At 34.3% G+C, this 13,553-nt stretch overlaps 2 protein-coding genes across 2 annotated transcripts; one reads left to right on the top strand and one right to left on the bottom strand.

Annotated features, from left to right (window-relative positions):
• Positions 1–1,257: 1,257 nt before the first annotated feature.
• On the top strand, positions 1,258–2,795 carry LOC133327273 (probable transaldolase). Its single transcript, XM_061535829.1, has 3 exons — positions 1,258–1,370; positions 1,835–1,958; positions 2,018–2,795. The coding sequence occupies exons 1-3, from the start codon at positions 1,274–1,276 to the stop codon at positions 2,793–2,795; spliced, it is 999 nt and encodes a 332-aa protein (XP_061391813.1). The 5' UTR covers positions 1,258–1,273.
• Positions 2,796–3,331: 536 nt separating this feature from the next.
• On the bottom strand, positions 3,332–7,265 carry LOC133327293 (transcription elongation factor SPT5). Its single transcript, XM_061535849.1, has 11 exons — positions 6,836–7,265; positions 6,652–6,776; positions 6,455–6,592; positions 5,944–6,394; positions 5,816–5,880; positions 5,574–5,740; positions 5,343–5,515; positions 5,015–5,268; positions 4,757–4,952; positions 4,383–4,695; positions 3,332–4,322 (listed from the first exon to the last, which is right to left on the bottom strand). Exons 1-11 carry the CDS (start codon positions 7,247–7,249, stop codon positions 3,343–3,345), a joined length of 3,276 nt encoding a protein of 1,091 aa, XP_061391833.1. The 5' UTR covers positions 7,250–7,265; the 3' UTR covers positions 3,332–3,342.
• Positions 7,266–13,553: the final 6,288 nt, after the last annotated feature.

Here is a 13,553-nt window from a genome sequence, read left to right as displayed (position 1 = left end):
ATTCTCACATTTTAAAAATATTTCACATTTTTTGTTGGCTTTAAAAAGTGTTTTAATAAATCCATGTCATAAAAACACAGCCTTTAAAAAATTCTCAAAATTTTCAGCCTTTAAAAAATACTAACCTCTTTTTGAACTTTTGAAATATATTTACCAGATCCACGCCTTTTAAAATCTCAAACTATCAAAGGCATAGATTTTTAAAATCTCAAACTATCAAAGGCGTAGTTTTTTTAAAATCTCAAACCATCAAAGGCGTAGATTTTTAAAATCTGACACTATCAAAGGTGTAGATTTTTAAAATCTCAAACTACCAAAGGCGTAGATTTTTAAAATCTGAAGCTATCAAAGGCATAAATTTTTAAAATCTGAAGCTATCAAAGGCTTACATTTTTAAAATCTGAAGCTATCAAAGGCATACATTTTTAAAATCTTAAGCTATCCTTTTAATCCATCAAAGGAGTACATTTTAAAAATCTAAAAATATCAAAGGCTTAGATTTTTAAAATCTTAATCCATCAAAGGAGTAGATTTTTAAAATCTGAAACTATCAAAGGCGTAGATTTTTAAAATCTGAAACTATCAAAGACGTGGTTTTTTTTAAAATCTGAAACTATCAAAGGCGTAGATTTTTAAAATCCGAAATTGATATTTTTAAAATCTGAAGCTATCAAAGGCGTAGATTTTTAAAATCCGAAATTGATATTTTTAATCTGAAGCTATCAAAGGCGTAGATTTTTAAAATCCGAAATTGATATTTGTAATCTGAAGCTATCAAAGGCGTGGATTTTGAGGCATGCAATAATTTGTACCTTAAACTTTGCATATTGCCTCTTAATTTAAAATTACAATATCTGAAGCTGTCTTAACTACTAAACACCTGATGGGAATTTCAAAAATTCATTAAAATTTTTAATTATTTGTACCTAAAACTTTGCAAATTACCTCAGTGTTTAAAATAACAAAGTCTAAAGCAGCCTTATGTACTAAACAGCTGATGGCAATTTAAAGATGGCTTTAAACGTTTTAAATTCCTTGTTTTATAATTCATTTTGCAAATAAATATTATTAATAGTTTAATTATTTATTTTTTCATCTAAAAATAATTTTCTTTTAAATTACAAAAACTTCTAACAGTTTCCATACCCAAAATGTACAACACTGGAACACGTGCTACTTTTAGTAGTAAAACCCACTACTGCCGCCGAACAGTCGTACACGTTTTGTACGATTCATGTTCATTTTGGACATTACTGTTGGGAGCCAAGTCAGAATGGAGGATCCAGTCAAGGCAAAAAGATCAAAAATGAGTTCACTGGAGCAATTGAAAAAATTCACGACAATTGTCGCCGATACCGGTGATTTTGAAAGTAAGTACAGTGAAATTTAAAAAAAAATATATGACCCAGCCATTAAGTGTGTTTCGTAAATACCACATGGATCATATTCTAGATGAAGGGGGTCATTTGAAATACATGTGCAAATTCCAAAAAAAAGAATATTGAAAAACGTATGATTTTTTATTATCCATTCACTTGGCTAGCAAATCACGATAATGCACGCATTCATTAATGACCTTAAGTGTCGGACAACTTTCAAGTAGGCCGTGTTTGTTTCACCTTGAATTGTGTGCGCCTTAGATTAGAACAAAGACAACAACTATTCTGGAGAGTCATGTCTATTTACTTAAGGAGGAGGCGCGGAGGAAAGAGTTGTAAAATTAACATAAAAAAATCTATTCTAGAATATGAGCTTTGATTAAGTAGATTTTACACACACACTCACATATTTACTCAACCATAATAAAATTATTGATATTGATAACCTTTTCTAGGCATGAAGCTTTACAAGCCCACCGATGCCACCACTAATCCTTCACTCATTTTGAATGCCGCCAAAATGGAGCGTTACCAAGGCCTTGTTGAAAAGGCCGTGGAATATGGCAACAAGGTTGGAGGGTAGGTTGCAAAATATCCTCACTGAAAAGAAAATTATTTAATTATTTTTCCCCCTGTAGAACTGCCGAGGAAAAAGTCGAAGAAGCCATGGATTATTTGTGTGTCTTGTTCGGTTGTGAAATTCTGAAAATTGTTCCCGGTCGTGTATCAACCGAAGTTGATGCCCGCCTATCCTTTGACACAGAAAAGAGTGTCAAAAAGGCCTTAAAGCTGATTGGCTTGTATGCCGATATGGGTGTAGCCAAGGAACGCATCCTTATTAAATTGGCCTCCACCTGGGAGGGCATTCAGGCGGCAAAAATCTTGGAATCCGAACATGGTGTTAAATGTAATCTAACATTGTTGTTCTCGTTTGCCCAAGCTGTGGCTTGTGCCGAAGCCAAGGTCACTTTGATTTCGCCCTTTGTGGGCCGCATTTTAGATTGGTATGTCACCCATACCGACAAAAAGAAATACGAACCCAAGGAAGATCCCGGTGTTGTTTCGGTTACAAAAATCTATAATTATTATAAAAAGTTTGGTTATCCCACCGTAGTAATGGGTGCCTCCTTTAGAAATACCGGTGAAATTAAGGCTTTGGCTGGTTGTGATTTGCTAACAATTGGACCCTCTCTACTCAAGGAATTGGAAAATGACACCGAAGAAATTGTACCACAATTGAGTGCTGAAAGTGCAGCCGGTGTGCCATTGGAAAAGATCAACATTGATGAACCGACGTTCAGATGGATGTTGAATGAAGATGCCATGGCAACGGATAAATTGTCGGAGGGTATTCGTAAATTTGCCGTTGATGCTGTGGCCTTGGAAAATCTCATTAAACAACGTTTGGCTTTGTAAGAAAAAAAATTTATTATCAGCAGCAGCGGAATGCTGTGTAAGGGTTTAAGGGCATTTAAAATAAGCACTTTTTGTGAAATTCCAATTTTTTATTAAATAAAAAGTTTTTAATTTTTTTCTGAACTGTCAAAGGCGTGGATTTTTTAAAATAATTTTATTCTGAAGGAATCCGAAGAGTAGATTTTTAAAATATTTTTTCTGATGGAATCCGATTTTTAAAATAGTTTCCGTGTGAAGGTTTCAGAAGTGTAGATTATTTTTCTGAGCGTATCAGAAGCATAGATTTTAAAAATAATAATACTAATCAAAATTTGTGTGTTTTAAAAGAAAAAATCTTTTTTTTTATTTACTTAGAATATGAAAGTAAGATTTTACAGATTCCCAATATAATTGCAATTTAATTTTCAAAATTTTTACTCATTCAATGAGAAGAGCTTGTCCTCTTTTTTTAATTTTTTTTTTTCAACTGCTCAAGATAGAGAATCCCATATAATAATATTGTTTATATACGTATGCATACTTTATATATAAAGAAGATTTAAAATATTTAATCAATCGATTTCATTTTGGCCAAATGTGAAGTTGGTATCATCTTCACTTCCCCATTCAGTTTGCACACACATGAATCCTTGTCCACCGAAAGAATCTTGCCCACAGATTCACGTTCATCACCATAGATGACCTTAAATTCATCACCTTCGGCTGGGGAAACAGGTGCCAAATTCTCCGATACCACCGATACACTGCGATCCTCCTCCTGCAAAAACACTGAACATACCCCGTTCGATACGGTACGTATAATACCGGTTTGACCCACCAGATCAGCATCATCATGGGTATGAATTTTAACCACAATATCTGTGGTACACCAATCACCGATGGGTGATTCCAAACTGGCGCCAGGTGTCTGAGGATTGTATGGCGAATTGGGTGCTCCCCCACCTGGAGTATTGGGTGAATAACTTGACGGTGATGGGGTATTCATATAGCCCACCGGATAAGGAGATGGTGCTGGACTTGGGCTTGGATTAAATGGACTATAGCTGCGATCTGAACCATATAGGGTACCAGGTGTTTGGGGTGGAAATTGGGTATTAATTTGATAGCCGGGTGTGCTGGGATTATAGCCAGGACTGGGACTTGGTTCTTCCAAGGAATAATCGAAATCATTGCTGCGAGCTGGGGTATTGGTAACAGTTGGATCCCAGGCACCGTGGCGTGGTGTCATGCTACCATCGTGCAGAGGTGTCATAGAACTGCTATACGGTGTACGACCCTCAGAATCCCAATTGGGTGTTTGACTGCCAAGCAATGGCGTCTTGGAACCGGCAGCCGCATAGATGGGAGTATGCGAACCATAGCCGGGAGTACGTGCCGGTGTGCGGCCATACGAAGAGAGACTGCCATCCTTACCAGCTGGACCAACAATGGCAATGTGATTTCTATCGACTGAGATGGTCTGACACGAGGTGTGTAATTCCACACGAGCTGTACTCTCGGTGGCATCTTTGACAATACCAACAACACCTGGAAACAAAAAGGGGAAAATTACTGGAAACCATAACAGAAAATATGTTTCGAACCTACCTTTATAAGGACCACCACTGATTTTAATTGTTTTGCCCAAAATTTCACGATCACGTCTAACCTGGAAACCACCACGACCTCTGGCTCCACCCCTGGCTCCACGGCCACCTGATGGATGCATGGGTGATTGTATACGTGGCGACATAAAACCCAAACCACCCAATGGCCCAAAATTATTTGTTTGCGATTTACTGCCACCGGCCAATTGAAGATGGCGTGTCTTACACACAAAGATGCCACCGTTTTCCGTGTACATACGGCAATGGAGGAAAGCCAAGCTGCGATACAGATGTTTAATTTCACCCGAGCGGCCCTAAAACAAAACAATCCACATTATTTCTTCTTCATGTGGTCAATCTCAAATCTCCACTTACTGCATGTGGTCCTTCCATGACCTTGACAATATCACGACGCCGAATTTGATTTTGATCAGCATCCAAAGCAATTGTATTACGATTCTCACGTCTTTTGTGTAAAGCGGTGGGTTTGCATTCAATCACCTTGCCATGCATACCCAAGACATGGAAATTCTCACGTTCCAGGCGTACAATGACACCCACATTTTGGGCACTATAATAATATACAGATTTATAAATCATATTTATTGGAAACAAAAAATCAAATTGACTTACTCCAATTGTACCAAATCACCCCATTGAAATTGACCCAAACAATCAACACCCGTTGCCACATCTGAGCAAAGTTGCAAATCTTTGGGTAAAACTTCCAGTTCGTGATTTGTCAAATCCGATACCAAAACAACACGTGATGGTTCGACACGAATAATCAAACCAGTTTCACCCTCGTAACGACCGGCCAATACACGAGCATGGTCACCAGTTTTGAAATATTTACGCAATTCATTTGCCTTGAATACTAAGGGATCCTAGAGGGGAGAAGCATCAACAGAAACTGATTATCAATAAAGTCCTTGGATAAAAGCAAACATTTGCCTCCTACCTTCAAATCTTGATGTTTGGGCATAACCGTTATCATACCACCATCTATGGCTATAATTTTAGCCTGTAAATTTTCCAAATCACCTACGCATACTTCAACATTGTCACCCATGGAAAAGGAATGTCCCATGGTGGGGTCATCCTTGGCTCCCAATGCAATTTCCAAATTTACATCTGAAAAAAAGAAAAATACGATTACCATATTGCCTTTAACCATATTTTTTATGACTACCTTCTGGTGTCTCTTCAAATCTTTCCAATTCCGCCAAAGTGGGTTTAACACCCTCAGCCTGTATGGCCGACATGGTGAAATTTTTATATAAGAAACCCTTGCGGGAATAACGATTGCCTTCAAACAACAAAAAGTCACCATCGGAATGGACTTCACCACCAATAGCTCTGTAAAAGGGAATTTAATTTAAAAATAAATATTTATCCAATTTTATCAAAGAGTTCAAATTTGTATCACTTTACCTCACAGCTTCAGGATCAAAAGGTTTGGCTGGAGGCCTACGTTTCTTTTTATTCTTATCAGCATCCTAAAGTAAATAAAAAACAAATACTTAGTATTCGGCTCTTCAAAAGTCCCCCATTTTACTTACACTTGCTGTGGTCCTCAAAGCTCCTCTCATCCTGGTATAATCAATACGTGGCAATAACTTCAAATGCGCCTGATTTTGGGCCAAATCCACATAGTCCACTTGAGCAATATCATCTTTGTATAGACCTCTCTTGAGTCTAACCCATTGTTTTACCTTTAGGCCAGCTTGTTCTTTAACCACTTTCAGGACATCTGTCATTTCTTTAATGGGTACCATTTCTTGTTTCCATTGGCCCATACGCAGATTACCCACATTATTAATGGCTGCCTTAACATGAGTTTGTTTATACGATTCAATGTAAACATAACCCTTAACACCTTCGGGTGTGACCACAGATTTAATTTGTAATGGTTCATCGGTATTTAAATAGGTTAAGAATTTTCTCATCAACAAAAGAGCGGTGGCTTTTTCTTCTCCAATGCGGCATTTTACCATCCATAAATTGGGATCCCTGAAGGTTTAAAATACACATAAATATATTGCAATTGCCGGCATTTTCCTGTATACTTACTTAATACCGGGCAATAGAGTTTGCTGGGTAATTTCATCAGACATTTCTTCACCACCATCACCAAAGTGTCTCTTGGCAATCGATTCATCAGCATATTTCTTGCGTAAATATTCCTCGATTTCATCTTCTCGTTGGGTACTAGGGTGACAAGGTGTTCTGTTAGTTAAAAAAACTATTACAAATAAAGTGCTACTTACTCCCAAAGATTGGTGCCACGTCGTCTAATTTCAATATCACGGGCCGTTGGACCCAATTCGTCAATTTCATTACCCACAATACCCAATTCGTTGGCTCCTTCTTCCCATTCTTCGTCTTCATCAACCTACAATACCCATCAAATTAATACCCAAAATCCCATTTCGGTAGACTACAACAAATTACCTCATCATCGACCTCGGCCTCGTCAATAATAAATCCACCAAAACGATCCTTCTTCTTTTTCTTCCGATGTCTATCCTCCTCGTCTTCCTCATATTCTTCCGAGTCAACATCATCACCTTCTTCTTCTTCCTCCTCTTCGTCGCGTGCCCTCTTATGACCTCTTACCGAACCTTCGGAACCCGACTCTGAGGCAACGGACCGTGATCTGGAACGAGACCGCGACCGTGAACGAGATCTTGAACGGGAACGCGATCTGGAATGAGATCTTGAGCGTGATCGGGACACGGAACGTGAACCCGATCTGGAACGTATGGGTGAACGGGATCTAGAGCGTACACTTTTCTGTGATTTATTGGAGCCGACAGATCCATCTTCAGATCCGCTGTCGGACATATTACTTTCCGAATCCGACATTTTGTTAAATACTATGAAAAAATATTATTTTTAAACACAGCTAGCACACAATAAACCACAAAAATATGTCTTACCTTTTGAAAAAAAGCCACAAATTCAAGAAAAAATGCTAATGAAAATTAGGGATCTATAGATCGACTTTTGACTAATCGAATAATTACAAGTATAAATGGATTTACGTAGCACGTAATGAATACTGTGGGCATAAAAACCTCCCAAATATGTCTTTTATATTAACTGATTATTAAATTACATGCAAATATTGTTTTATATTATAAGAAACACTTATTTCTTGGAATCAATACATATTTGTTTTGTGTGGCAGAGTTGATATGCCCAACAACTCTCTTTAAATCACTGGTTATTGGAAACGTACTCACGTGTCGAAGGCAAACTAGTGTAGTGGCTTTGTATATGAATAATAGGTGTGTCTATGTTATTTTGAGTAAGAAATATAAATTTGAGTCGTTATTTTTATATAAAAATCATAATGCGACAATTTAAATTATATAATAATAAATATTTACTTTATTTTCAGCAATAAAGAAGACATTTGACAAATCATATTGTTAATAGCCTACATTGAATAGATATCTTCATTTAATTTTTCAGAGCTTAATAATTTGGCATATGGAAACTGTGTTCAAAAAAGACGCTTCCGCAAAATTAAAAACGCATCCTTTCATTGTAAAATATTGCGGATGCGTCTTTTTTGAACACCTGGTCTATATGAGAGAGTATGGCAACTATTTCAACAAACTCTCTTGTGCTAGGCTATGATTTTTCCGAACTGCCCTCGTAAAAGCTGTAATTTACAAAATTAGCTGTTATTTTAGAAGTAAATATTGGGTACCAAGAATCATCTGCTTTTCAAGTTTGCTCTCGAACGTATTAATATAAAATTACTCCCTTGTGCACAATAACGTCAATTTTTTTCCATTACAGAAAAAACAGCTGTTTTTTGCTTCTACGCTATCAGATTTGGCCATGGCACAATAAACAGGTAGTCCATTTAGCGCAGCTGATGTATCGATTAACTGTCAAAGTGCGTAATTTCTACTTGAATTCTACTTGAATGGTTTGACCATGATGCAATAATAAGGTGGTGTAACAGAACAAAAACCTTTGTTTTTGTCTCGACCATATGTTAATTCTTTCCATATAATATTTCACATGGTTGGCAACACTGCACATCGAATTCAAGTATTTATTGTGCCATGGGTTTGACTTTTCAAATACCAAGATATATTAATATGGTCATCCAGCTAGCGAAAGTCAGCTGTTTTTCTCAAATCTAATGATAACAATTTGGGCTTTGTTTACGTTTTTTATAAGGGAAGTTAATTCACAATAATGGATTTTGAGAGCAAATTTGAGAGGAAGCTGATATCCTGCTTGTCTCCCTGATGAAGCTGTCATTTAAAACTGGTAGTGTGTACACCTCTTTAGACTGGCTATTTTAGTGCTATGTTTACATTAAACATGTTTTATGAACATTATTTTTTGAGATATGTATATTGAAAAGAAATGGCAATTAAGAGCTCGTTTAGACTACTAAATCTACTAAATTTTAAACGTCACTTGTATATACATCACGTTAATCCTATTCACAATTCCCGTTGATTATAATTGACTTTTATGCTATGGAAATGACATTTGAGACCAGCTAGTGAAAGTCAGCAGTTTTTTCTCAAGTCTAATGACAAAAATTTGGACTTTGTTTACTTTTTTATAATGTAAGTCAATTCACAAGAATGGATTTTGACAGCAAGCTTGAGAGGAAGCTGATATCCAGCTGGTCCCCCTGATGAAGCTGAACCTGAGTCAAACTGTCATTTAAAAGTGTAAACAACGTCATTTTTTTCATTCAAGAATAAAAACAGCTGTTTTATGCTTCTACTGTCATTTAAAACTGATAGTGTGTACAGCTCTTTAGACTGGCTATGTTAGGGCTATGTTTACATTAAACATATTTTATAAACATAATATATTTTTTGTGATATGTATATTCAAAGGAAATGACAATTAAGAGCGCGTTTAGACTACTAAATCTACTCGATTTCAAACGTCAATTCGACATTTGAGATCAAGTGGATTTTGTAAACGATTTAGATTTAAAATATGACATGTGCATTATAACTTTTTACCAGGTTAACCTCCTACATGAATATTTATTTGACTTTTACACAATGCCATTTACAATTTAAGCCCAGTGGATTTTTTATAATCCTGAACAATGTAAATGTACTATAAATCTGGATACAATTTCGACATATTTACAAAAAGAACAATTGGGAGAAGATTTCATTTCCTAATGTATAGTAAGTGATATGCGATAAAACGAAACAAATATAAATATTTATTTATCATTTTATAGCTAATAAAACAGCTGCTAACATCAGTGTTTTAATTCTGTATGCATTATCATTTATTATTTTATTATAATATTTATTATGATATTAGCAAATTGCATAAAAATTGGAATTTTTGGCAGCTGTGTGTCTGTGCCGTTTTCGGTGGGGGCGGACAGAGGAGGCAATGTACAAAGCTTCATTGGTACAGTCCAATGTTCTTGACCTTTTATTTTTCATTGTTTTAAATAAAATATTTATTTAAAATATATGACAGATGTTTTTTTTTTTTTTGCTTTGTTATGTATATTTAGATGACAAGATTTACGTATGAAGAGTATAGTAGATGTTCGAATATGTTTTTGGGAATATTTAAAATTTTTCATTTTGACTTTGTTGAATTCTTTTTGGTGTTGTTGTTGTTTTTACTTAATTATTTAATCATTAAGATTTATGCCATAACTGAATATTATATATAAGTTTTTATATATATAGAAGTGCGCACATAGTCACAGAAATATATGTAAGTATCACCATGGGTAAATGTGTTGCGTATAGAAAATTGGTGATGATGTACAATCTATATATACAAACATACACACGTAAATACATACCACACGATAAGAAGATGAAGAACTCTTTGTATAATACGTTCTATCCTTCGGCTATTAGAATTTTTGACATTGCATGCGTTATTTTTATTTATATCTAAAAAAAAGTATGAGGTTCTGTAATATATTTTTACTTATTATATCTGGGAAACAGAAGCGTAGTCTGCGGCGCGGAGATGTGTGCACATTTGGTTTGAAGACTTTTCTATTTGGTTGAGTAATATTTAAAGTGATTATATAATACATTTACATTGTAGGGGATTTAGTAAATCCAGTGGATTTACATTGTCAATTCCACAAAAAAAGTTATAGTGTTTGCCAGAGAGTGAACATATTTAGAATCTACTACTTTTGTAACTAATTTCTCAAAAGCCATTCCTATACCTAATACAATTAATATATGATGTCGTATATCCTGTAAACGTAAGGTTACTTTTATTTCATATTATCCAATGACTTCTAACAAGGTCACCCAGTTGCATCAGCTGTTTCTCAAGTTTACACTTCATTGTGAACATGACACATTAAATAGGTAGTCCATTTAGCGCAGCTGATGCCTTGATTAACTGTCAAAGTGGGCAATTTCTACTTGAATTCGATTTACAGTGTTGCCAACCATGTGAAATATTATATGGAAAAATTTGACAGATGGTCGAGACAAAAACAAAGGTTTTCGTTTTGATACATCACCATATTATTGCATCATGATTGTGAACCACAGTACTATAACGTATCTAGAAAACCCGAATATCTTGAATTTAGGATTTAGTTAAACGAAAGTCAGTTGAATTTTTTAAAGTATAATGTCAAATATTTGGACTTTCTTTACGTTTTCATACTGGAAGTCAATTTACAATAATGGATTTTTGACAGCAATCTTGAGAAATTGCTGATATCCAGCCTGTCTCCCTGGATGACCTTATTAAAAGAATAAATTCAAAAACACACAAAATACTTAACAAAAATATGAAAAATTGCAACAGAAACGATTATATCAATGAAATTTACATGTGTACGTAAATAAGTAACAGCTGATATAATTTTTATACTATTCTAAACTACTATTATTTGGTACCCCGATTTACAAATTGAGATGATTTAGAAGGCTTAATATAAACACGACTTAATATTTATCAAGTTATTTTAATAAGGTCACCCAGCTAGCGAAAGACAGCTGTTTTTCCTCAAGTCTAATGTCGATAATTTGGCTTTTGTTTACATTTTCATAATGGAAGTCAATTCACAATAATGGATTTTGACAACAGACTTAGGAGACAGCTGATATCCAGCTGGTCATTTTGGACGACCTTATTTGTAAATGCCGTTTTAACCCTTCAAAAAGTTCTAATGTACATGTCGTTTAACCGTTCACACAGACCTTGAGATGATATCAGTCAGAGTCATATATAGACACACACAAACACAATTGAATACATAAATATCGACTGTTCTTGATTTCCTTAAGCGTTGTACACACTAACACTTTTGAGCGCCAGCTTTTTTATCGATTACTGACAAAGAATATTTTTGTGGTTGTCTGATGAATCACAGACATGAAATGTCACACTATCAAGCAAGCAAAATTTGGGCTAGAGTGTCATTCAAAAGTACTAGTGTGTACATCGCTTTAGGTTTGGTAAGATCAGCTGATTGATATAGCTTTATAGTTATGTCATAACTAATTCTATGATGATTTATGATTTATTTCACAAATCCCGTACAATGTAAATGTACAATTAAGGCGTATTTTTGATTTGATTAATCTTTATTTTAAGGGCTCTTAAACGCCATTTACATTAGACCACATTTGGACTACTAAATCTACTCGATCTCAAATGTCAATTCATCATGACATGTTCACAAATCCAATGGATTATATTTGACGTGTACGCTATGAAATTGATGTTTGTGATAGAGTTGATTTCGTAAATCTAAACACGCCTTTACACTTTTGTCAGGATTAACTCCCTTTATTAGGATTTATTTGACTTATAAGCAATGGAATTGACAGTTTAAGCCCACTGGGTTTACTAAATTACAGTATAATCTAAACATACCATTACTTTAATTTTTTTCATTATACAATTTTAGCAGAAATATTTTATTTTTGTAGTAATTTTTTGTAAACAATTGTGCCTGTGTGTAAACAATGATCAGCTGTCATCTAAACTAACCCCAAAACGAATGTAAATAACCTTAGGCAACGTTTAGATTACTAAATCCATTGGATTATATTTGGCGTATAAGCAATGAAATTAATATTTGAGATCGAGTGTATTTCGTAAATTTAAACGTACCTTTAATCTATTTTCAGAATTTCGTAAATCCACATCTTTTAAAGTAAAGCGACCAGATTTTGAAAATGAAAATATATGCCCAAAAGAAAAAAATATACTTTTTAGTGTGTTTGTGTTTTATGCAGAGGATATACCATGTTTACATCGAATGTGGTATTAAAAACACATATTTAAATTGTAATTTTCCTTAAACATTTGCCAAAATAAATGGAGTGTTTACACCAATGAAAATTTGTTCATATTTTTATATTTTGATAAACAAAAAATATTTCCTGATCGAAATATCCAAAGAATTTTAATTGTTTTTCGTGAAGTTAATGGCATATCCTGAATATTGTTATATGCATTGATATTCATAGTTTTGGTTCGATCAGCTGATTGATTGTCCTTGTAGTTTTATGGTTATGTTTTAACTAATTCTGCCTTTAGGCTCAGGATATACCATGTTTTCATCGAATGTGGTGTTACAAAACACATATTTTAATTGTAATTTTCCTTAAACATTTGCCAAAATAAGTAGAGTGTTTACATCAAATGCTTTAAATAATCATCGTTTATTTTCTTATGAATCTTAAAATTTGTTCATATTTTTTTTCTGACAAACAAAAAAATATTTCCTCGTCAAAATATCCAAAGAATTTTAATTGTTTTTTTTCTTTTCGTTAAGTTAATGACATATCCTGTATATTGTTATATACGTAACGATGACAGCTGTTCTTGGAAGAACATGTTCTTAACAGCTAATATCTACTTTTAGTTTAAAAAATTGTTTTTTTTCTGTTCAAAACCTTTTTTCAATGTTAAAATAACAATGTAGACAGAAAAAACAACAACATATCTCTACATATATATTTAAATAAATCTACATACACTTTGCAAATGAATGTTTAATATTTTTTAAATGCAAAGACATCCATCATCCGTTTTGTGGCAATTCCCTTGGAAAAAATCAAGCACATGCATGCATACATATATACAGATTTATAATTATTATTATTTTTAATATCCATATGGAAAATAGACAACACCACGTCCCTGGTGTCAT

The sequence above is a fragment of the Musca vetustissima genome, unplaced genomic scaffold (assembly GCF_032173495.1).
Source record: "Musca vetustissima isolate MV318-11 ecotype Yass unplaced genomic scaffold, APGP_CSIRO_Mvet_v1 utg28967, whole genome shotgun sequence".
Taxonomy (NCBI): Eukaryota; Metazoa; Arthropoda; class Insecta; order Diptera; family Muscidae; genus Musca; species Musca vetustissima.
This window is presented reverse-complemented; position numbering and strand designations above follow the sequence as displayed.

Excerpts from the sequence above, each read along its gene's own strand:
- LOC133327273 (XM_061535829.1), top strand. The coding sequence starts at position 1,274 with ATGGAGGATCCAGTCAAGGCAAAAAGATCAAAAATGAGTTCACTGGAG. Across the intron at positions 1,371-1,834 it reads CGATACCGGTGATTTTGAAA|GCATGAAGCTTTACAAGCCC; the intron begins GTAAGTACAGTG and ends AACCTTTTCTAG. Across the intron at positions 1,959-2,017 it reads TATGGCAACAAGGTTGGAGG|AACTGCCGAGGAAAAAGTCG; the intron begins GTAGGTTGCAAA and ends TTCCCCCTGTAG.
- LOC133327293 (XM_061535849.1), bottom strand. The coding sequence starts at position 7,249 with ATGTCGGATTCGGAAAGTAATATGTCCGACAGCGGATCTGAAGATGGA. Across the intron at positions 6,777-6,835 it reads AGGCCGAGGTCGATGATGAG|GTTGATGAAGACGAAGAATG; the intron begins GTAATTTGTTGT and ends TGGGTATTGTAG. Across the intron at positions 5,269-5,342 it reads CCAAACATCAAGATTTGAAG|GATCCCTTAGTATTCAAGGC; the intron begins GTAGGAGGCAAA and ends TCTCCCCTCTAG.